The sequence below is a fragment of the Vigna unguiculata genome, chromosome 8 (genome assembly GCF_004118075.2).
Source record: "Vigna unguiculata cultivar IT97K-499-35 chromosome 8, ASM411807v1, whole genome shotgun sequence".
Taxonomy (NCBI): Eukaryota; Viridiplantae; Streptophyta; class Magnoliopsida; order Fabales; family Fabaceae; genus Vigna; species Vigna unguiculata.
Window position 1 is genome coordinate 6,083,243 of NC_040286.1, and position 25,180 is coordinate 6,108,422.

The 25,180-nt window shown below is 32.2% G+C and overlaps 1 protein-coding gene across 1 annotated transcript; it reads right to left on the reverse strand.

The window, feature by feature from the left end:
* Positions 1 to 23,409: 23,409 nt before the first annotated feature.
* On the reverse strand, positions 23,410 to 23,973 carry LOC114194299 (uncharacterized mitochondrial protein AtMg00810-like). Its single transcript, XM_028084427.1, has one exon. The coding sequence runs from the start codon at positions 23,971 to 23,973 to the stop codon at positions 23,410 to 23,412; it is 564 nt and encodes a 187-aa protein (XP_027940228.1).
* Positions 23,974 to 25,180: the final 1,207 nt, after the last annotated feature.

A 25,180-nucleotide genomic window follows, 5' to 3' on the forward strand; every position in this document is an offset into this window, starting at 1 on the left:
CTATAAAATCATGTAATCCAGAATCAGGTTTTCAAGTAAGAAAATAATATTTAATACTTAAAAAAAAGTCCAAGTTGAATTTATTTTAATAATATATTGATATATATATATATATATATATATATATATAAATAAAAATAAAAATAATTAAATATTATTATTTAAAATTATTAAATAAGTATATTTTATTTGGTTATCGCCCTTAAATAGTAGTACGGTAAATCACACTTAGACTGTTCCTCTGTGTTTTGTTTTGATTACCTTTAATATCCCTGCATGCTTCCAATCTAGATTTTTTTTAATTGTTTGTGTTTCGTATCATGTTTGGATGTGAGTCTCAAATAATGTTTGTTTGGATAAGAAACTTCAATCTGTTTGGTACATATTGTTTCAATGTGATTGGTACAATTACTGTTTTAATAATTGTAGCCTGGTTAATATTAGGAAAAAGTTATTTTTCACACCATTTTTAATTTTGAGTTCCATTTGACCCTAAATTTAATAATAAAATATTAATTAATGTTATAAAAGTAAATATAAATAAAATATTATCTATAACGGTATATAAAAAGAGCATTTTCGTTCACATTTTAAAATACAAATATTACCCTTTAAAATATAATTATTTATTAAATTTTTGAAAATTGACCGTTATTTTTACAAGTTTTATATAAAATCGTTTATCTTTACTTCTTCTCTTCTTTTTTATTTACCAACGTTATTCTCTCATCTTTTTTTATATATTTTATTTTATTTTTAATGAATATAATTTTATTTTATATATTAACTTAATAACATTATAATATCATCATCTACTAATATAATATCACACATATTTACAAAATGCATACAAATAACGCATGTGTTTATGCTAGTAATAAAATAATAATTTTTTAGGTGTTAAAAGGGAAGATGAGAAAATTGGCAGTGTCAAAGTAACACCACCCTTAATATTATTGGAATCTTTTGTCAGAACAAAGTTAATATAATTGGATTGCAAGTATCATACACCGATAATTACTATAACTTTATAGATAATTTGATTTTTTTTCATGCTATAATTTAGTAGTCGCTTTTTGTAAAACACATGTGTAAGCAATTCCACATCTTTGATATCTTCTTTTAATTTTCTGCTATGATTTTTTATTGTTTATATTTTTTATATTCAAGCATATATTTCACTTTTGTAAAACAACTTGTTGTAAACATTGACAATAACACAATTAAAACTTGATTCATGAGGTGTGTAAATTCATTGTCCTTAAGTTCTTATGGGGAGGAATTTCATGTTTGGGTATCTATTAGAGAATTTTAGGTAGTTTAGAATGCAATTGGAATGAGAGATATTGATTGTTGCAATGTTCAGTTTGGTATCATCTATAAACCACTTTGAAATGAGTTTGAGAAGATAAAAGTGCAAGATACCAAATTATGCAATGGAACAAGTCAAAATCTCACAACCAAGAAGCATATGGTGTGGCGTTACTCATTTTCCTACACTACACACTTTTCGTAAAATTAAGGTTTCTACTTTGTTAACCGTTGGATTGAGCTGAAATTTTAACAACTGATCCTAGACACATAGTTCTTGACTTTGACATATCGGATCTTGAATCGGAGGTCTGTAGTGAGAGCATTTTTTATCGCAAGGTCCTTGTAGTTTTGGTTGTTGACAACATTGACCTTTGTTGCTTGTTTGGTGCATAATTTTCTCTATAGTTATTTAATTAAGTTGGTTCCTTTTGCCTTTGGTTTTTTATTCAATCATATTTGATTTGAATATAAAGAAAAAAAATTTGGAACTTTACACAAGCTGCAGTTTTATTTCTAAAATCTCAAATTGTTTGCATATTGTGTTGTTAAATTGGATTGGATAAAAATTATAAGAATTAGTTATTTTCCAAGAGAGACATATGTTGTATGGGTTTTAATATGTGTTTTCAATTTCTTTTGTGAGAATATAGGAGATTCCATGGTGGAAATCCTATTTAATTTAATTAGTAGTGTGTTCATTGATGTAAGGAGTCAGTACTAGAGATTTATCCAGATACTCTAATGTTCATTCAAGACTCATGTAGAGTGGAATGAGTCATATGGTAAGAGGGGCAGGAGGTCTTGTCTTTAAGAACAATCACAAAGTTCTTATGACGATTAAATGGACTAACCTTGTGTGGTAGGGTGAAATCCATTGATAATGACTCTGTAGATAGTAGAGACCACCATAAGTGCAAAAACCACCAAGAATCATATAGCAATGTCTAGATCCGGATAATTGAGTCTAGAGTGTTATCTTGTGTGATGGGTTAGTTGATATTGCTTAGCTTGGTGTAATTGGTGCGTGGTTCTGCAATTCTTTTGAGTGTTATATATATATATATATATATATATATATATGTGTGTGTGTGTGTGTGTGTGTGTGTGTGTGTGTGTGTGTGTATTTTTTTTCTTTTTGTAATTACCTTACCCCTTTTTTGTTGCTTGTGTTATGTTTTCTTGTGATGTTTTCCTTTTTGCAATGATCACCAAATTTTTTGTATGAGCAGATGTGGGAGCTCGCGGTGATCGTAGTGATGATTGAGATGTTGCAGTGTAGTTAGGCTCGCTGGATTTTGCTCTATGATGGAGCCCCTTTTTTAAGTACTGTTATCTTGTAGTTTCTTGCTCTGTGAGCAAATTTCCAGTTTAAACTAATCTGTGTTTAAATTTTGTTTCTAGCATGTGTTTTGTGCCTTAGTTTTCCTGTTCAGTATATTTTGGATGACTGTAACAAGTTAATTCTGATATGCTTCTGCCTTGGCTCTATTTTATTATGATTATGGGACTTTTTGTTTATTAGATTTATTTATTAAATGGGATGTTAGATGCACAACGCTCACAGTACATATAATAGGAATTTTCCGATTTTTTCGAGGATCTTAGAAATTAACAAGAAATTCTCTTAAAGAATAAATAAATAACCTAAGACATTATAAAAGAAAAAAAATGAGGGAAAATGAGAATAAGAGAATGAAGAGAAATGAGAAAAATGAGAGTGAGAGGTGACTTTTGGTGGAGCATATGACACCTATTTATAGGTGTAACTATAGCCCACCAATTTTTTTTATTTTTATTTTTGAATTATATATATATATATATATATATATATATATATATATATATATAAGTAGAGTATGAGTATTTTAATAATTTAAACGAGGATGAGGATAAGAGCACAAATGTGTATGTAGGTATTGGGACGGGAATAGAACGAATATGTACATACCCATATCCCCATCTCCATACTCAATTAGAAAAATCAGATGTTATTTATACCCGACCTAGGTAATGAGGTAATTCTCTGTCAAAATGGGGATAGGTTTGATAATACCCATGAATATATATATATATACACACACACACACACACACACAAACACACTATTACATTTTCTTAAAAATGTTACTATAAAGAACATAAAGAATTTCTTGGGCTCTTCTTCTTGTCAAGTTTCGTATACATTCGAGGTAAGGAAAGCTAGATTTTGTTGAAATATGTGATTGTTTGATATTTGGAATTTGAGATAGAATTATATTGATATGTGAATTTGAAAATATTATTAAGGATGTATATGATTGTGAAAGTATTGTTGTGAAACTATGATGATAATAGATTTGTTAATGTATATATATTGTGTATGCATTGAACTATGGGTTCAAGTAAGGGGACATCCTAAAACTCTAATGATCATTCACACTCAAATAGAGTAGAATGGTTCATGTTGTGAGAGTAATAGGAGGTCGTAGTCTAAGGTAGGATAAAAGTTTATGTGTAGAGTTATGTGAATGATTTGTAGTTGTCCATGTATGACTTATAATTGATATGATTTAAATGGTCTTAGGACAACTCTTTTGTATACTAGCTTACCCTTACATTTGTGGTTTTTGTATTGTGTTCTTCTTTTTCAATAATCACCATTATAGTGAAAACAAATGAAGATGCAGGTTTAGAGGCATCTATGAAGGATAAGGAGTTCATAGTTAGAGTTGTGAGATTATGGTGGAGGTATGAGTGGTTAGTACATTCTTTATAGAAATACCTTTAAAGTTTTTTGTGTTATTGTATAAATAGTATATTTTTACATAGTCCGAACTCTTAAAGTTATTCAATTAAGTTGGTTTTTTTTTTTGAATTTGGTTTTTGATTCAATCATCTTCAATTTGAATATAAATACAAAATTTTTGAAGCTTTACACAGGCTGCAGTTTTATTTCTAAAATCCCAAATTGTTTGCATAATATGTTGTTAAATTGGATTGGATAAAACTTATAAGAATTAGTTATTTTCCAAGAGAAACATATGTTGTATGGGTTTTAATATGTGTTTTCAATTGCTTGTGTGAGAATATAGGAGATTCCATGGGGGAAATCCTATTTAATTTAATTAGTAGTGTGTTCATTGATGTAAGGAGTCAGTATTGGAGGTTTACCCTGATACTCTAATGTTCATTCAAGACTCGTGTAGATTTGAATGAGTCATGTGGTGAGAGGGGCAGAAGGTCATGTCTTTAAGAACAACCCAAGGGTTCTTATGATGGTTAAAGGGACTAACCTTGTGTGGTAGGGTGAAACCCATTGACAATGACTCTGCAGGTAGTAGAGGCCACCATAAGTGCAAAAATCACCAAGAATCATACATCAATGTCTAGATCCGGATAATTGAGTCTAAAGTGTCATCTTGTGTGAAGGGTTAGTTGATATTGCTTAGCTTGGTGTAATTGGTGTGTTGTTCTACAATTATTTTGAGTGTTATATATATATATATATATATATATATATATATATGTGTGTGTGTGTGTGTGTGTGTGTGTGTGTGTGTATTTATTTTTTCTTTTTGTAATTAGCTTACCCCTTTCTCTGTTTGTGTTATGTTTTCTTGTGATGCTTTCCTTTTTGCAATGATCACCAAATTTTTTATGTGAGCAGATTTGGGAGCTCGCGGTGATCGTAGTGATGATTGAGATGCTACAGTGTAGTTAGGCTCGCTGGATTTTGCTCTATGATGGAGCCCCTTTTATAAGTACTGTTATCTTGTAATTTCTTGCTCTGTGAGCAAATTTCCAGTTTAAACTAATTTGTGTTTAAATTCTGTTTATGCCATGTGTTTTGTGCCTTAGTTTTCCTGTTCAGTGTATTTTGGATGACTGTAAAAGGTTAATTCTGATATGCTTCTGCCTTGGCTATATTTTATTATGATTATGGGACTTTTTATTTATTAGATTTATCTATTAAATGGGATGTCACATGTGCAACGCTAACAGGATATATAATAAGAATTTTTTGGATTTTTCGAGGATCTTAGAAATTAACAAGAAATTCTCTTAAAGAATAAATAAATAACCCATGACATTAAAAAAGAAAGAAATGAGGAAAAAGGAGAATAAAAGAATTTAGAGAAATGAGAGGAATGAGAGTGAGAGGTGTCTTTTGGTGGAGCATATGACACCATTTATAGGTGTAACTAAAGCCCACCAATTTTTTTTTATTTTTTTTGAATTATATATATATATATATATATATATATATATATATTAGTAGATTATGAGTATTTTAATAATTTAAACGAGGATGGGGATAAGAGCACTGATGTGTATGTAGATATTGGGACGGGAATAGAACGAATACCTATATCCCCATCTCCATACTCAATCAGAAAAATTGGGTGTTATTTATACTTGTACCTAGTTAATGTGGGAATTCTTCATCAAAATGGGGATAAGTTCGATAATACGCATGAATAGGGATGTCAAAAAAATTTGTACCCGCGGGTATCCACGGATAAAAACCGCAATGGGTAGGAAACGGATATTAAAAATGGATACCCGCTACCCGCAGGTTCAGGTATTTTTGATACCATCATGTTAACGGGGCGGATACGGGTATCATAGTATCCGTACCCGTGGATACCCGTATCCGCTAAACTTTAATTCACAAAAATATCCTCATATATATATATATATATATATATATATATATATATATATTAGTAAAAAACATTATGAGTCTTCATTCAGTAATGGTGGTCAGATTCTTACCCCACAACGTAGTAGATTACTTCGAGATACTGTGGAGGCATTGATGTGTCTCCAAGACTAGTTATGAACCAACATGGAAGGTAATGAAATTAACACTTTTACTTAGACATTTTAATCAAGTGATTGTTAGAAATTTTTAATGAACTTCTTATGTTTTCAGGCTCTTCTAGATTAAAATTGGACAACATGAAACTTTATACAAAGTTGCAAGATGTGGACATTGATGAAGTTGGTAATTTCTTTAATATTTCATTAAAAAATAAATTACAATATAAATTGTTAGTGATTTTTTATTTGTTTATTTTTCAAGAATGAAGTAGAGAAGGTGGACTTGTTGATCAAAGCACTGATTGTGATTAAATATTTATTTTTTTAAATATATTTGTAAATACCCGCAGGTACCTGTGGATACTCGCGGATATGAAAAAAATAGGCGGGTACCTGCATTACGGATAACAGACGGATATGGGTACGGGTACGGGGCAAATATTTATCCAGCGGGTAGGGTACAAGGGAACTACTACCTGTACCCTACCCGCCCCGTTGACATCCCTACCCATGAATATATATATATATATATATATATATATATATATATATATATATATATATATATATATATATATACACACACACACACACTATAGTTACATTTTCTTAAAAATGTTACTATAAAGAATTTCTTGGGCTCTTCTTCTTGTCAAGTTTCATATACATTCGAGGTAAGGAAAGCTAGATTTTGTTGAAATATGTGATTGTTTGATATTTGGAATTTGAGATAGAACTATATTGATATGTGAATATGATGTTAGGTTTATAAGGAGGGGGTATCACTAGGGAGATACAACACACCAATGAGACTTGAGCCCAACCACATAAGGCATTGACACCACTCTCAACCCAAAACCTTAAGGCGATGGGTTTATGGGCCTTGATCCTTATATGGTGCTCTACTTTCTCATTTTTGGTCAATGTGGGACTTAGACTCACACTTGCATTCCTAACAATCTCCCCCTCAAGGGTGAGTCCCTTCAACCACATTGGTATACTCCCCCTCCAGCGGAAGCATTCCCAACCACGAGTACTCCTTTTCTGCCCTTTTCTGTACCGCCGTTATTCTTAACGGGACACGCTTTACCTGGAACCCTTACCTGGGACCTTTGCCAGGAAGACTTTCGATACTAGGACCATACTGGTTTGAGCCAGTATTAACCATCGGCTCTGATACCACTTGTCAGGTTTTACAGAGGGGGTTTCACTAGGGAGATACAACACACCAATGAGACCTGAGCCCAACTACATAAGGCATTGACACCACTCTCAACCCAAAACCTTAAGGCGATGGGTTTATGGGCCTTGATCCTTATATGGTGCTCTACTTTCTCATTTTTGGTCAATGTGGGACTTAGACTCACACTTGGATTCCTAACATATGAAAATATGATTAAGGATGTATATGATTGTGAAAGTAATATTGTGAAACTGTGATGATAATGAATTTGTTAATATATATATATATATATATATATATATATATATATATATATGAGTATTGTATGTGTTTTACGTAATTTCATGGGGAGATTTTATGGTGGTATTACTTTAGTGTATGCATTGTACTATGAATTCAAGTAAAGTGACATCCTAAAACTCTAATGATCATTCACACTCAAATAAAGTAGAATGGTTCATGTTGTGAGAGTAGTAGAAGGTCGTAGCCTAAGGTAGGATAAAAGTTTATGTGCAGTTATGTGAATGATTTGTAGTTGCCCATGTATGACTTATAATTGATATGATTTAAATCGTCTTAGGACAACTCTTTTGTATACTAGCTTACCCTTGCACTTTGTAGTTTTTGTATTGTTCTTCTTTTGCAATAATCACCACTATGGTGAAAATAGATGAAGATGCAGGTTTAGAGGCATCTTTGAAGGATAAGGAGTTCATAACTAGAGTTATGAGATTATGGTGGAGGTGTGAGTGGTTAGTGCATTCTTTATAGAAATACCTTTAAAGTTTTTGGTGTTGTTGTATAAATAGTATATTTTTACAATGTTTGAACTCTTAAAGGACTATATTAATATTTTTTTTTATTTCGTTAATCTGTCTTTGAATATTATATGAAATGTCTTATTTTATTAGTTTTAGAGTTTACTATGTTATGGATCCCTCAACTATTATGCGTTTTTGGTTTCTGTCCCTCTCTCAAACTTTGCTCTATCTAGGTCCTTCACCTTTCAAAACTTGTGGAATTGGTCTTCATTTTTGGACGACGTTAATTTTTTAATTACTGTGACAAACAAAGTGCCACGTCAAAATCTTGTTTATATAAAATTAATATCTTTGTGTCACCCTAGCCCATACTAATTACGATTAGAAATCACCCAAACTCTCACTCACATTCCACCTCAAAAGTAGAAAACCATATTTCCATCCAGAATACCCTACAACCAAAATAACTCACAATCAACAAAGATAATATGTTCAACACCAAAATCTTACAACCTCCAAGTTTCCCTTGGACTTCTTCATGGATCACCAAAACCAGTGTCTGCTCTTCCTAAGGTTAAAACCACATCCATTGCCGCCTATTAATAAACTAAAATGCCTAATGCAACATGTAGAGAAAAGACACGGTTAGGTTAGGGTGAGAAAACTACTTGCAGAGAAACAAAAATGAAGGATAATAAGACAACCATTTGGAATGACTTCCACATAACAAAACAAAGAATCTCTTACCGAATTCTTTCTCTTAATCAATTCAAGAAGCCATCAACTTCTTGTATGAAAAAGAACAATTTATTTCTCACACTAAAAAAGTATGAAAAAGAAAGCAAGAACATATTTCATCAATTTAAACGATGACATTTACTCTTATAATTTCAAAATAAAACAAAAAACAAAAAAAAATTAGTATTTTCAAGATAAATTATTTTTTTATAATATATGAGATATAAATATTTACTAATCGATTTTATCTAAAAGTTTTATTAAATAAACTACCATGCATAAATTAACCATTTCACAGGACAATTAATAAATTTAAAAGAATGTTACGTTTAGTTTTTTTCAAGATCATGGATTCACACTTTCTCTAAATTTGAAATAAATAATTATACTTTTTTAGGTTTTAATAATCGAAAATATCGAAGTAACACACCTCTTTGACATTTTGCTGCTGAAAAAATTAAAACTAAACTCTCTTGGACTGGGATTTTTGTGAATTGTGATTTTTTTTTTCTTTTTGTGTGTGAGTTCTGTGATGGTGAGTGAGCTAGGTTTGGGTGTGACTAAATAGTGACGGATCTTGACTACAAAATTTGGAGGGACTAAAACAATATAATTATTTGACTATTAGATTGGATCATTAGTATAATGCTTTAAAAAATAATTCATCTAACTGAACAATTTAATCATTGATACACTACTTAAAATATGTGAAGAAGTAAAATCTATCTTGTTTTCATCTTCACCCACAACTTCTCTTCTATCACTTTTAAAGAATGAATCTATGGTTTTATTCTTCATCAATATACCTTTTAAAAAATTAATATTAAAAAATAATTTATCATAATCTAATGAGAAATTGAGAGTCGTTATTATTAAAAGAAAAATATATTATAATCAAGTCACAAAATCGGTTTGAAAAAACACATAATACATTATTTTTTCTTCTATATTCATAAAAAAATGAATATACAAAGTTCATGATATAAAAAATAATATTAATAACTATTAAACTAATAGTTCATTATCAAGTGAGACAAAACAGTTATCTTTTTTTTCAAGGAAGAAAGATAACAAATGATAAATGAGAGTAAACGTAATGAGTTTGTGTCTAACTTCATTTTCTCTTCAAAAACAAAAAGAAAACATATGAGACTGAAAGATGAGTACAAGTTTGTGAAAACCTAAAAAGACAATGAGAAATAAAATAAAAAAATATTTTAATACATATTTGTTTTAATTACTATTTTGGTTTTTGTTTCCAAAAATGTAAGTTGGTCCTCAAGTTGATTTAGTTTAAATTTGGTTATGATTGTTTAGTTGAAATTTGATATTTTTTTGACAAACACAAAGACAAAAAAATAATTAAACCTAAATATTTTTACTCTTTATTTTATTAAATTTTATATTTTATTATTTATTATGCTTTATAAAAAAATTAAAAAGACACAATTTAAATTTCTATCAATTTTTAAAATACATTACTTATAATTTAAAAAGAAAAATTAAAATATATATAATTAAAAAAAATCAAAAGTATATACATAATTAAAAAAAATCAAAAATATTTTGGGAACCGAGGTCCCTCCCTGCTCCATATATAATCTGCCACTGTGACTAAGTGATGTTGTGAAGGTGGTGAAGAATGCACTTGGAGAGGAAGAGAAATGGGGAAAGATAATGAATGTTAGGGATTTCTTTTGTTGTTTATGATGGTAAGGAAAAATTTGGAAGAAAAAAAAAGTTTAATTAGTCGGATGGTACCCACTAAACATTTAGATGTGTCAGTTTGGAACTCGTTTTTAAAAAGGTGTCAATTGAGTCTCAACTTTTGAAAAGATGTCTCAATTAGGTCCTTTTCAGCAAAAAATTATTAACACCGTTAACGGTATTAATATTTAAAATGACTTACAAAATTAAGTATTGATATTTATATCAAAATTTAGTGATAAATGTCATGAATTAAGTTAACGGCTTTAGTAATTTTTGTCTGAAAGGGGTCTCATTAAGACACTTTTTCAAAAATTGGGATTAGATTGACACATTTTTAAAAGCGGGTACCAAACTGACACATCTGAACGAAAGTGGATATCATCCGACTAATTAAACAAAAAAAAAAAAGAGTGGATGAGGTGACCGTGAGTGTTTTCATGAGTGGGTGAGTGATGTGATTTCTAATCATAATTAGTGTGAACTAGGTCGACACAAAGATATTAATTTTATATAAACAAAACTGTAATGTGACACTCTGTTTGTCATGTCAATTAAAAAATTAACGCCGTCTAAAAATGAAATAGAACAAAGTCTGAGAAATGGACAAAAACCAAAACACATAATAGTTGAGGACCTGTGACATATTTAACCCTTAATTTCATACTACTAAAAAATAAAATAGGATGTTATATGAATACCCCTCAATGTCCCGCGCCTTTGTTTGTAGAGTCGATTGTACATCCACAGGAATGCAAAGGGCAAATTTTACAGAAGCACATAGAGCAAGAACAAAAGCGCCATGACGTTTTGTGAGCAGTTGAAGCTCATGTTGGTGGAATTGATGTCTTAGAAGTCATAAATGACTTATAATAACATATACCACGGCAAAACAATTCTTAAATAATGACTAAAAATAATTAATTATTAGAATGAACAATTTATTATATATTAATTTATAAATTAAATAATTTATTTTTATTGAATAATTTCAACATCGGTACAATATTTTAGCCAAAATATTTGATGGCTCTTTTGGAATTCAGTCTCACTTTTACATGTGGAGATAAAAGTATTTGAAAATATAAGTGCAATATTTCATTTTATAATATAGTCCTACATTGTTATTATAATGAGATCTTCCAAACCTTTCGATCAAAATATGAGAAAGGAGGCAAGTTTGGAAGGATTGTGTCGATTTAGTAACTTTTAGGGAAACATTCATTTTAATAATCAGAGATTGTAAATTGCGGATTTCTTCACTACTATAATTTATTTGGAGATTTGTATATAGTTTTTTCATCAAAATGTGTAAGAAAAGAATTTCTTATATATATATATATATATATATATATATATATATATATATATATATATATATATATATATATATAAATATATTACGAATTTCAATTGGTAAATAATTTCTTGAAAGATAATTAGTTAACAGAATTTAAAAATTTGTAAAAAATTTATTATAACATTTTATTTGAAAAATATCCTCAACAAATTTTCATTCGAAAAGAAAATTCATAAGCAATTTTTATAATGAAAAAAATCAATTCAGAAAACATTGGTACTTTTTACTACAAATTTAGATTTTTGACGTAATTTCTTACACATTTCAAATTCGTATGTAAATTCTTCCAAAAACAAAATCCCAACTATTTTTTTTTTTGCAAAAAAATTAAATTCATATGTAAATTTATTCCGCTAATATTTTTACAAGAATTTCCACAAAATTTTTTAAAAACTATATAATTACTTTTCAAAATCTATAATTGTTATTTTAATCTTTATATATCTTTCAAATTTGATTTTATGCAATTTTAAATTCTATACATATTGATTTATTTTATATTTTACATTTTAATTAGATGAATATTTTTTAATAATACCTTTTAAGGTTGAATAGGACAATTTTAAATATTGGAATTGTTGCTAAAACATTTACTGGGGAGTTGTAAACCGCAGAAATATATATTCTTATTCAATAATATTTTAACAATAAAAAACTCTCATAAAATATATTATATTTTATTATTATTTAAAAGACATTAAAGATTTAAAATCACCAAAATTTGTTTAAGTTATTTTTAAAATTCCAAAAAATATATATATTAATTATTTTTTATTAATTTTATAACTACAGTCAACATTCACTTAAGTCCATACTCATTTAAGTCCGCATCCCGCCTAAATCTGCATTTAAAAAGGGAAAATTCTCGAAAAATGAAAAATTCTTGGATCAATAATTTTGTGACTTTATTTTCAGTAAAAATCACGTAAAGTTGTTTGACTTTATATTATGTTACATTTTGTTATATATATATATATATATATATATATATATATATATATATATATAGAAAATATATGAATAAAATAAAATATCAAGTTTCTTTGGTAACATATTTCTTATATCTATCATATATCCTATATAGGGATGTCAAAAAAATCCGTACCCGCGGGTATCCGCGGATAAAACCCGCAACGGATAGAAAATGGATATTAAAAATGGATACCCGCTATCCGTGGGTATGGATATTTTTGATACCCGCATGTTAACGGGGCGGGTATGGATATCATAGTATCCGTACCCGTGGATACCCGTACCCGTTAAACTTTAATTCAGAAAAATTATTACCCCACAAATGAGTCAAAACATTATGAGTCTTCATTATATTAGTAAAAACTTTAATTCAGAAAATTTATATATATATATATATTAGTAAAAATATTATGAGTCTTCATTCAATAATGGTGGCCAGATTCTTACCCCACAAATGAGTAAATTACTTCCATATACTGTGGAGGCATTGATGTGTCTCTAAGACTGGTTATGGACCAATATGGAAGGTAATGAAATTAACATTTTTACTTAGATATTTTAATTAAGGGATTGTTAGAAATTTTTACTGAACTCCTTATGTTTTAAGGCTCTTCTAGATTAAAATTGGACAACATGAAACTTTATACAATGTTGCAAGAGGTGGATATTGATGAAGTTAGTAATTTCTTTAATATTTTATTCGAAAATAAACTACAATATAAATTGGTAGTGATTTTTTATTTGTTTGTTTTTTAAGAATCAATCAGAGAAAGGGAACTTGTTGATCCAAACAATAATTATGGTTAAATAATTATTTTTCTAAATATTTTTGTAAATACCCGCGGGTACCCGTGGATACCCGCGGATATGAAAAAAATAGACGGGTACCCGCATAACGGATACCCGACGGATATGGGTACGGGTACGGGGCAGATATTTATGCAGCGGGTAGGGTACGGGGGAACTACTACCCGTACCCTACCCGGCTCGTTGACATCCCTAATCCTATATCTTTCATATCATACTCTAAATTATATGACTCTTAATACTAATAATAATTATAATTATTATTAATATATATATATATATATATATATATATATATATATATATTATAATAAATATAATAAATTAAATTGTTAAAAGAGAGGGATAATAAAGCAATTTTAATATGATGATCTGACTTTCCCTGCCCATCTTATCATTTTAGAGAGTGTCAAGTTTTGCAACTTAATGCAAATCTACACTCACAAATGAATGCAAACGAACATATCTAAATACATTTTCAAGTCACATTTTTATCTCGGACATTGTAGAACCGTCATCAAATCCCCTTCATACCCTTTCATATTTCCATTTTCGCTTACGCACGTTGCGCATGCAATCTTTATTCCCTCCTTTTCCCTTCACGCCATTGTGGTTTAGTCAGAACAAGATTAATATCATTTAATGGCAACCATCTGTTAGAAGGAGGAAGAAAAGGGGGCTAGGGTTCAGATGAAGAAGAAGAGATAGAAGAGAGATAATGGACAGAGGTCTCTCACACACACAATACACAAGTGAATACTGAAATCATACACTGGTATTTTATTACTACAATTATTTTACAGAGGAAACAAAAACTCTATTTATAGAGTTGATTATACAAAACAAACTGTAAAACTAACAAACTGTAAAGGTAGCTTGAATTAACTACATCACTCCTCCTTAATTCAAGCTTAGAGCTTCAAAAAATGCCTAGATCGTTTCTCAAATGTTCGAACCTCTGCTTCTTCAAAGGTTTGGTTTAAACATCTGCTAATTGTTGTTGTGTAGGGCAATAGACGAGCTTGAGTTTCCCACTGTTGACTTGCTCCCTTAGAAAGTGAAATCTGATCTCTATATGCTTGCTCCTGCCATGTGATACTGGATTGTTAGCTAGGTTGATTGTTGATTTATTATCAACAAGCAACTGTATAGGTTCTTTAACCTCTATAGTCATCTCTGACAACACAGACTGTAGCCAAACTGCCTAGCATGCAGCATAAGTTCCTGCAATGTACTCAGCTTCACATGAAGATAGTGCTACCACTAGCTATTTTTTAGAGCACCATGAGATTGGTGCTCCCATAAACTTGAACAAAAACCCACTTGTGCTTCTTCTGTCACTGCAATCTCCATACCAAACCCAATTGTTCCTTTAATATACCTGAGCACTCTTTTGGCAGCAAGTAAATGCACTTTCTTTGGCTGATGCATATATCTGCTTATTACTCCTACTGCAAAACAAATATCTGGTCTGCTGTTGCACAAATATCTAAGTGAACCCACCATTTGTTTGAATGGAGTGTTGTCTACCTCTTCTTCCACATCTTCTATTTTACTGGCATTTACCTCTGTTGGAGTGATTGCTGCATTGTAGTTCTCAATGCTGGATTTCTTTAATACTTCAATAGAGTACTAATGTTGGTGCAAAACAATTCCTCTGTCAATCTCAACAAATTCCATTCCCAAAAAATACTTCACCCTCCCTAAATCAGTCATTTCAAATTCACTCATCAAGGTGGTTTCAAACTTTTCAATCTCAATCAAATCACTTCCTGTTATCAACAGATCATCCACATAGATACACATGAGTACCAGATTCAAACCATTCTACCCCTTTACATACATTCCATGCTCTACTGAACATTTCTAAAAACCATGCCTTATCATGAATGCATCAATCAACCTCTTCCACGCTCTAGGAGCATGTTTTAAGCCATATAAGGCTTTCCTTAACCTATAAACTTTTTTCTCACTTCCTTCAATTTCAAACCCAGGAGGCTGTGTCACATACACCTCTTCCTCAAGTGGTCCATTTAGGAAAGCTGATTTTACATCCAGCTGAAACATGGGCCACCCTTTACCATTGGCCAAAGCTACCACCAACCTTATAGTTTCAATTCTGGCCACAAGAGCAAACACTTCTGAATAATCCAGACCTTTTCTTTATAGAAAACCTCTAGCAACCAGCCTTGCCTTCCTTTTAGAAATTTTTCCATCTGGATTGAGTTTTAACTTGAAAACCCATTTAACATCAATGGGTTTCTTATTCACTGGTAACTCAGTTAAAAACCAAGTTTGGCTTTTCTCAATAGCCTACAGTTCCTTCATCATTGCTTGTCTTCACAATTCTTGACCCAAGGCCTCTTGGTAATTAACAGGCTCAACTTCAACAAGTAGTGCAAAATTCATTAAATCCCTTTCATCTGTAACAACATTATCTGGGAAAATTTCAAAATCCACCATAGACCTAGGTATTGTCCTCTGCCTAGACTCTCTTTGCACCCGATGAGGTTGTTCTGGAGTTGTTTCACTATCAGAAGTCTCTCTAGAACTTGCAGTATTTCCAGAACTTTCACTCCTATTTTCATCTCCTCCAATCACCACAGACACTCCTTGATTTCTACTGTTGTTCTGAGTTGTCCAGTCCCAAGATTCTTCTTCATTGACAACAACATCTCTGCTGATGCAGATTTCTTTGGTGACTGGATTACACAATCTATATGCTCCTGTAGGATGATATCCTACTAACACCATGAGCTTACTCTTGTCTTTTAACTTCCTTCTCCTAGCATTTGGAACATGTGCATAACACACAGATCCAAACACCCTTAAATGAAACACACAACCAAGTAGTTTTGTCCACTATTGTAGCAGCCAAACAGTGATTTTCAATCTAATTGAATCTTGTCTGAAAGATTCTGTTCTTGGAGAGTGGAGATTTCAGAATAAGCCTCTATTTTGAATCATATACTTTCAATAGATCATCTTTCATGCATACAGAGAAACCTTTTTCCACTAGCTGCCCAACACTAAAAAGATTACATTTCATACTTGGAACATACAACACACTTTCAATAACAGCCACAACTTTTCCATCTTTCTTGATATGTATATCACCAATTCCAGCAGCCTCAATTGTATTATCATTAGCCAATCTGACCTTACTCTTCTTACTAGTGTCAAGATTCGAAACCCAATATTTATGCCCTGTCATATGATTGTTACAACCTGTGTCAAGAAACCAGTTTTTAGACCCAAATTCTGCATCCTGGGTAGTAACCATCAATATTACTGGTTCTTCTTCTGAGTCCCCTTAAGCCACATGTGCTTCCAGGCCAGATTCCCTTTTCTGCTTTCCTTTTCCATGCCAGCAATATGTTGCATAGTGTCCCCACTTTTCACAGTTGTAACACTGAATCTTCCTTAAATCTTGCACTTTCTTTCCACCTCTTCCTCTACCACTAAAACCATCTTTGCTGGTTTTGTCAGAAGATTCTGATTTCCCTTCACCTAAGGCCAGATCTTGATTGGCAGATCGTCCTCCTTTACTGAATCTGCCACTGGAATTGTTCTTCTTCCATCTGCCACGAGAAGAATGACCCATGTTTGACATCTGGGCCTGCAAAGCTTGCTCTTCCTTGGCCTTTTCAGCAATCTTGTTCACCATCTTTAATTCATGAGCTTCAAGTGTTCCTTGAAGTTCTTCTATCTTCAGCTGTTCAATATCCTTGCATTCTTCTATTGCTGCCACAACATAGTCAAATTTAGAGGATACTATTCTCAGTACTTTTCAACCATTTTCTGATCTGTGATGGTTTAACCATAATTCCTCATTGAATTCACCAGCAATTGCAGTTTATTGAAATATTCAACCATTGTTTCTTGATCAGCCATAGACAATAACTCATATTGCCTTCGAAAAGATTGGAGTTTCACCATCTTGGTCCTTTCTGCACCTCCATATGCATTCTGCAAGATGTCCCAAGCCTCCTTGGTTGTTCTTGCTTTGGATATCTTCTCAAAATTCACCATATCCACACACTGATGAAGTAAACAGCGAGCCTTGCAATCTTTCTTTTTAGTTGCAACATCATCCTTTTCTGGAACCCCATTCTTTACAACCTCAAGAACTTCTTGATAACCAAGAATGGCTCCCATTCTTATCACCCAATAGTCAAAGTTCTTGCCATGAAGAATTGGAAGATTTGCTAGAAAATTTCCACCTCCATTTGCCATAGCAACTCACACAGATCCAGAACCTTACTGCTCTTGATACCACTGTTAGAAGGAGGAAGAAAAGGGGGCTAGGGTTCAGATGAAGAAGAAGAGATAAAAGAGGGATAATGGGCAGAGGTCTCTCACACACACAACACACAAGTGAATATTGAAATCATACACTGGTATTTTATTATTGCAACTATTTTACAGAGAAAATAGAAACTCTATTTATAGAGTTGATTATACAAAGCAAATTGTAAAACTAACAAACTGTAAAGGTAGCTTGAATTAACTACATCACCATCATGCTGATAATTTATCCACATTTTAATATATTTTTCTTTTCATGTTACAATTTATTAGAAAAAATATTATGACTTTTTTTTCTGACTTTTATTTAATATTTTTGAAAAAATTAATAATTTGCACTAAATGACATCAAAAATAAAAAATAAAAATAAAAGAGAAATCATAATATTATTTTCTAATTTATTACCCATTTTCTGTATGTGCAAAAGATATTAAAGGATAGAGAAAAATAGGACTGTCAAAATGGGTAACCCGACCCGACCCGGATCAACCCACCAGGTTGACTCGCGTGTTCCAACCCATTTGGACAACTATAGAGAAAAACATAAAGAAGCAATTCTACACACGCAACCTAAAATTTCACCACACTTTTGACTTCTCAACTTGGGACCTTCTTGAGTACTCAATAATTAAAAGTGCGTTTCGAAGAATTTGACGAGGGTCCCAAAATATAATGTCACGAGAATGTGTATGATTACTTCTCGTCGACTTTGACCAACTCCGATAAATTGTTTTTTTTTTTTTTTAACTTAAGCAAATAGTATTCAAGTAGTAGGTAAATAAAGTGTACAACAATATTTGTTTATAAACTAAATTTTATAATTTAGTTTTGTTGTGAATTTGACTTATTTTGAGTGTTGAATAGTTATGTTTCGTTTCGTTTAAATGATAGTTTAATCTAAGAATAATTTTATTTTGATATTCAAAATTAGATAACAGAGTTAAAATTGATAAATTTTGAGATTTATAAAATTTTCCAAATTATTATATTTTACATTTTTTCTCAAGTAAAAGTTTGTAATCCAATTAATTTTTTTTTAATTTAAAACAAAAATTATTTCGAACAATTCTCTTTCCTCGTAGTTAATTTTTCACTCAAGAAAAATAGACGAAGAAAATCTTCGGTTTACACTAAAGTGAAAGATTTTTTTCAAACTAAAACTCTTTCCCAATTTAAGGAAAAATAGGTTGCTTAAGTGATGATTATTCATCGAAGTGATTTGTGATTTTTGCAACGTATTTTTGAATTTAAATTGACATATGTGACATGTGTGAATATATATGTGTGTGTGTGAAGATTGATGAAGGAGCTGAAGCCTGAAGCCGGAGATGCCGTTGGGAGAAGCAGATACTTAGTGTCGTGTTCGGAGTGGAGTGTGAGTTTGGATGGCACGAAAATAGAATGAGACGGGGAAGGATTTCGTTATTTTATATTTTATTTTAGAGAAAAAAATTCATCTACATTTTCATATTATGTATTCTCATATTATGTAGTCATATTGACTGTATTACTATTTCATATCAATTAATTAAATTTTATAAAATAATAAAAAATTATGGTAAAAAAATATAATATTTAAATATTTAATATTAAAAACAATATTGTTTTTTCAATACAAAATATTTAAAAATAAATTATATTATAATTATATAGGATAAAAATATCAACTTAATTATCGATGATTGATAGATAATTAAATTTTTTTTTAGTAAAAGCGCTTTTCTAATGAAACAAAAAACAATAATAATGAAATAAAGAATAATTTTTTTTATATGACCTACAAAATAAAAGTTTTATGTGAAAAAAAAATATACAATAAATAAAAATTGATAGTGTTAAACATTCAAATGTGAAAAAACAAATATACAATAAATAAAAATATTAAAAAAGAGTAAAAATATTTAAATGTGAGACATAAAAAATATTTAATTGACATACATCATTTGAATATAATTACATAAAGGTTGGGATAAGATGAAAATTATATTGGAGATGCAGGTGAATTTCATCACAAACTAAACAATACGAAAAATAAAAAACAGAGGGTATGTAGTGTGTAGTGTGTGAGTATTTTAATAATTTAAACAGAGACAGAGCATATATGTACATTCCCATATCCAATTGAAAAACTTGGGTATTCGCCATACGCATACCCATACTGTTAAAACATATCTTTCTAACCCAACTCAACCAAGAAAAGGGGGTGAACTGGTTATTGAATCTTTTACTAATTTTAAAAGAATCTTGAAAGTTTCTTTAACCTTTATACCCCAATTAACCAGTTTTATAGTTCTGTGATAATGGACTGTGTAAAGCAATTGAGAAAGGTATAAAAGAGGAGAGAAACAAAGAACACAACAATATATACTAGTTCGATTCAAGATGAATCTGCGTCCAGTCTTCTCCTAAGCAACCCACTTAGGAGGATTTCACTAAAACAATAGAGATTCAAGAATTACAAGAGCATCTATATAATTCAAGATCCTAAAGACTAAGGAGCTTGATCTACAAATCAAGAACTCCCCCTAGATGCAATGCATCCACACAATTGCACCTAGCCCTTCACTTTACCCAGTGAAACACTGTAAACAGAAATACAATAAGAAAATAAATAAGGAACGAATACACCTAGTAGTTGTGCAAATTTGTCACTTGATTCCTAGATCCAAGCTTGACTCATCAAGGTTGAATCCACCATCAATCTTCTTGAAGATTAACTTGAATGATCTCTCAAGAACGCACAAGAACTCTGTAGATCTCAGAAAAGTAGTCTCTCAATTCGTTTCTCTATAATTCAATTGGTTTTCTCTCTATTTTCAAAACTGATTTCAAAACTATTTTTATACTAGAGTTCTGTTGCAGTTATTAATAGATTAGGAATTTACCTAATAGATTATCGTGAGTGTATTTTCACTGCATCAATGCAGTGCCCTCATCTAATCTATTAGTTAAGTAGCTAATCTATTTACGAGTTCTGCTTTTGGTCACATTCAAGAGTTTGATGGTTGATACAATTCAATGCAAGCTTGTTTTACATGTAATTCTTTATCTACAACATTTAATGAACAAGCTAGAAAATCAGGATTAATCCTAAACTAGTGATACACAAGTTGCATAACTTTGGACATCATCAAAACCATCTTCATTTAATTGAGTAGGCTCCCCCTCTCAACAATCTCCCCTTTTTTATGATGGCCAATATGTGTCTTGCAAATAGAAACAATACAAACGACCTTTCTCCCCCTTTGGACAATAGCAAAAAGAGCAATAACAATTCAGAACACCACCACACTGAATATGATGGTAGATGCATGGCCATGACAGCAAGGGAAACACAAAGAAAATATATGCAGTAGAGACACGCAGTAGATAAAATTATCAAGCAAAAGTAGTAACGAGGAACAAACAACAATCAAAGCAATATATAGATGAGCAAAACCAACAATCAAGGCAAAGTGCAAATTCAGTACAAACCATAAGGAAAGTTATCCTAGCCAAAAAGAACAGTGTGAGGTCAACTAAAAATACACACACCACCTCACTAAGAACTAAAGGAAGTCTAAGAGGCGTAAAAGGTTATCCTAAAGGGTAGTTAGACAAAAGTGGGTGTGTGGGGATAGGACAGAGCTATTTGTCATCAAAGGCATCCTCGTAGTGCTCACTCTTAGTACCCTCTGCAGAATCACTAGCAGTAACCGAATTGGGAGGTGCACAACCATTATTGAGCAGAGCAAGCTGTCATCCAGGTTTGATGATGGTCGAGAAGAGTGGTGACCATGCATAGCATTTCTTGCTCATAAGCAGTATAGGAAGCAGCAGCGGGAGAAGATTCGACATTGTCAGCTTGTTCTTCATCAGTTTTGTCCTTGAAACACCAGATATTTCCCCTAAAAGCCATGCCCATGTTGTGAAGAGCATTTGCACCAATCAGACTAGTATGGTTCTGACCATAGGAAGTTTCCCAATGAAATTAACATTATAGTGTTCAAACACTTTGCACAAGATGACACCATAAGGCAGGGGATAATTAGGTAGCTTAATAGCCTTCTGAATTGTATCAGAGACCACCTCAAACCAATCAATGAGAAGGTTACATTTGAAGGCATGGAGAAGAAAGACATCCTCTGTCGTGAGTTGAGCATGATTGCTGTTGTGAGGAACCAGAATCCAGGAGATAATGAAAGCAAGCACCCGTTCATCCTTTTTCATCGCGTCTGCCCTAAAAATATTGTAGTCGCGCTTGGCAGTGGGATCCCTTAAACACGATTGGTAGATGTCTAGACGATTTACACCGGGAAGACCACGATGAGCAGGAAGCCCACCTGGCTGAAATCCAGCAATAGAGGTCTAAAACTCCTTGGTCAAGACGATGTTGACCCCTTTGACGTGAGAGGTGAGAAGATCCTCTTCTCACCGGAGATTTACGTAGAAAATCCTAACGAGATCGAGGTATACATTGCCTTTGAGTTGGACAAATTTCTCCAAGCTTTGGAAAGAAAGAAGAGTGGGAAAAGCAAAAACATGGGTCTGGAAGAAAGGAAGATCAACGTACTTGTGATTAATGATCTTGCAATTTCGAAAGGAGCGCACAAAGGTGTCTTGAGCTTCGGGGTCACTAATCCAACTATCAATATCATAATCTCGTTGTTTGGTTGCAACCTGTTTGATTCGCTTGCAAGAGGAGGAGGATGAAGCCATGACTGACGTGGAGAAAGGGCATACGAGGGATGGAGCAGGGGGTCGAAAAGGAAAAGTGAAGCCTAGGGTTTGTAGGGTGTGAACCAAGGTGTCGAGGTCTGGGTGTGAGAAAGAGCAAGGGGGCAGGTAGGCACTAACCTAATGGATTAACAAGGTCAACTTAGTGGAGTATTGTGCAATTAGTTGCTGAGAAAATTGACTAAATGAGGCACGATAATCGATTAAGGCAGAATTAGGCTAGCAATTATGCAAACAACACACAAAATGCACACCAATAGATGCAAGGGAAAAATAAAACAGGTATGTAAAATTATGTCAGTTAATTCTTCTAACATATATGTGACCACGAGAGAGAATAACAACATACAAAATAAATGTTTTACAAACAAAACAGAACAGAGAATAATAAAACAGATAAGAAATATGCAAATGTAAATGGGGAGGATACAGCAGATGCTCAATGAGAGCAAGTGACGTTGAGGATACCCAACTCATTTCTAAGAGTGTAAAACCTCTCTCGGGCTAGGGGTTTTGTAAAGATATTGGCCAATTGATTGTGAGTGTCAATGTATTCAACTTTACAGTCTCCCTTTGACACATGATCTCTAATAAAAGGGTGCCTGATTTCAATGTGTTTGGTCTTAGAATGTAGAACAGGATTTTTAGTGAGATTTATAGCACTTGTATTGTCACATTTTACAGGAATGTGATCAAGATAAATGCCATAGTCCTCCAGTTGATTTTTAATCCAAATGGACTAGGCATAGCAGCTGCCAGCAACTATATACTCTGCCTCAGTGGTGGAAAGAGCAACGCGGGCTTGCTTTTTGGAGTGCCATGAGATTAGGGAGCAGACTAAGAGAAGGCAGGTTCCACTGGTGCTCTTCCTATCTGTTTTACAACCCCCAAAGTCTGAATCACTATACCCTATGAGAGATATAGTTGTGCCATGAGGATACAACAGTCCTAGGTTTCTAGTGCCTTTTAAATATTTGAGGATCCGTTTAACAACACTTAAATGGGACTCTTTGGGACAGGACTGAAATTTGGCGCACACACACACGTTGTACATAATGTCTGGACGACTAGCAGTGAGGTAGAGTAATGAACCAATGATACCTCGATATTTAGTTTGGTCAATTGTAGGACCTGCCTCAACTGCATCTGGATAACAATTAGTAGCCATAGGAGTTGAGGATTCTTTGCAGGTTTCCATGTTAAATTTGTTCAGCAGTTCAATGCAGTATTTTGATTGATGAATGAAGAGACCATGCTCTCCCTGTTTTATTTGGAGGCCAAGAAAGAAATGCAGTTCCCCCATCATGGACATTTCAAACTCATCCTGCATGCACTTAGAGAATTCTTAACATAGGAGATTGTTGGTGGATCCAAATATGATGTCATCCACATATATTTGGACAAATAGTAGATAATTTTCAGCTTTCTTGATGAAAATGGTAGAGTCTACTTTACCCCTTTGAAAACCACTTTGCATCAAGAATTCACTTAACCTCTCGTACCATGATCTAGGAGCTTGCTTTAGTCCGTAGAGTGCTTTCTTAAGTTTTTACACATGATTTGGGAATTCATAATCTGTGAATCCTGGTGGTTGTTCTGCATGGACTTCTTCCTTGATAAAGTCATTTAGAAAGGCACTCAATGCGGATATTCCTCGTCAAAACAAGAATAAGTTCGCACGGTATCCACGAGTGTGAGTTTATTTGTCATCTCTAAGCATGAGTGATTTTGGAAGTTAGGAGTGGAGAAAAAAAGGAGTAGATGAATGGAGAGGAAAGTAGAGGTGCCAAAAAGAGATGTAGAGAAGTGTGAAAATGACGAAAACTAGATTTTTGGACTACTTGGACCAATAAAAACAAAATTAGTGTGTGAGTGTTAAAAGAAAGTAATAAAAAGGATTAAACTCTATATTTTTTCTCTTTGTTTTTTGTTTTATTTATTTTTCTTATCATCCTTTTATTAAAATATTTTTTAATTATTTTTTATTAATTAATTATTATTTTTTGAAGAACTTTTCTTTATTTCCTTTTTATTTTTTTCTATTTTTGAATTTTTAGAATAAAATGTATTCATCCGAACGAGATTGGGTTTTACCACCATGAACTAGGGATGTTAGAGTGGGTTGGACCTGACGGGCCAGCCTATTAACTCGACTACATTCAAGCGGCACGAGTTAGCTTTTTAATTCACCATCCCAACATGACCTGACCCGCCTAACCCACCTAACCTGCAATCTCGTGCTACAGGGTGGGTTAGCCCGCCAACTCACTTAACGTTGCACAAAAGATGCAAGCAAGATCGATGAAAACATACGCAAGAGAGATAAAGATGAAGCGAGAGAGAGCGAACCTAGACCACAACATCCACCTTCCATACCATCAATGCAAGGATGAATCCTACCTTTATCTCAAATAGACGATGCGACAGTGAATCCCACAAACCTTTAGATTGACGAATCACATCTTTTTATATTAGAGGTTAGGGCAAAGTCAGAATAGCACAAAGCAAGG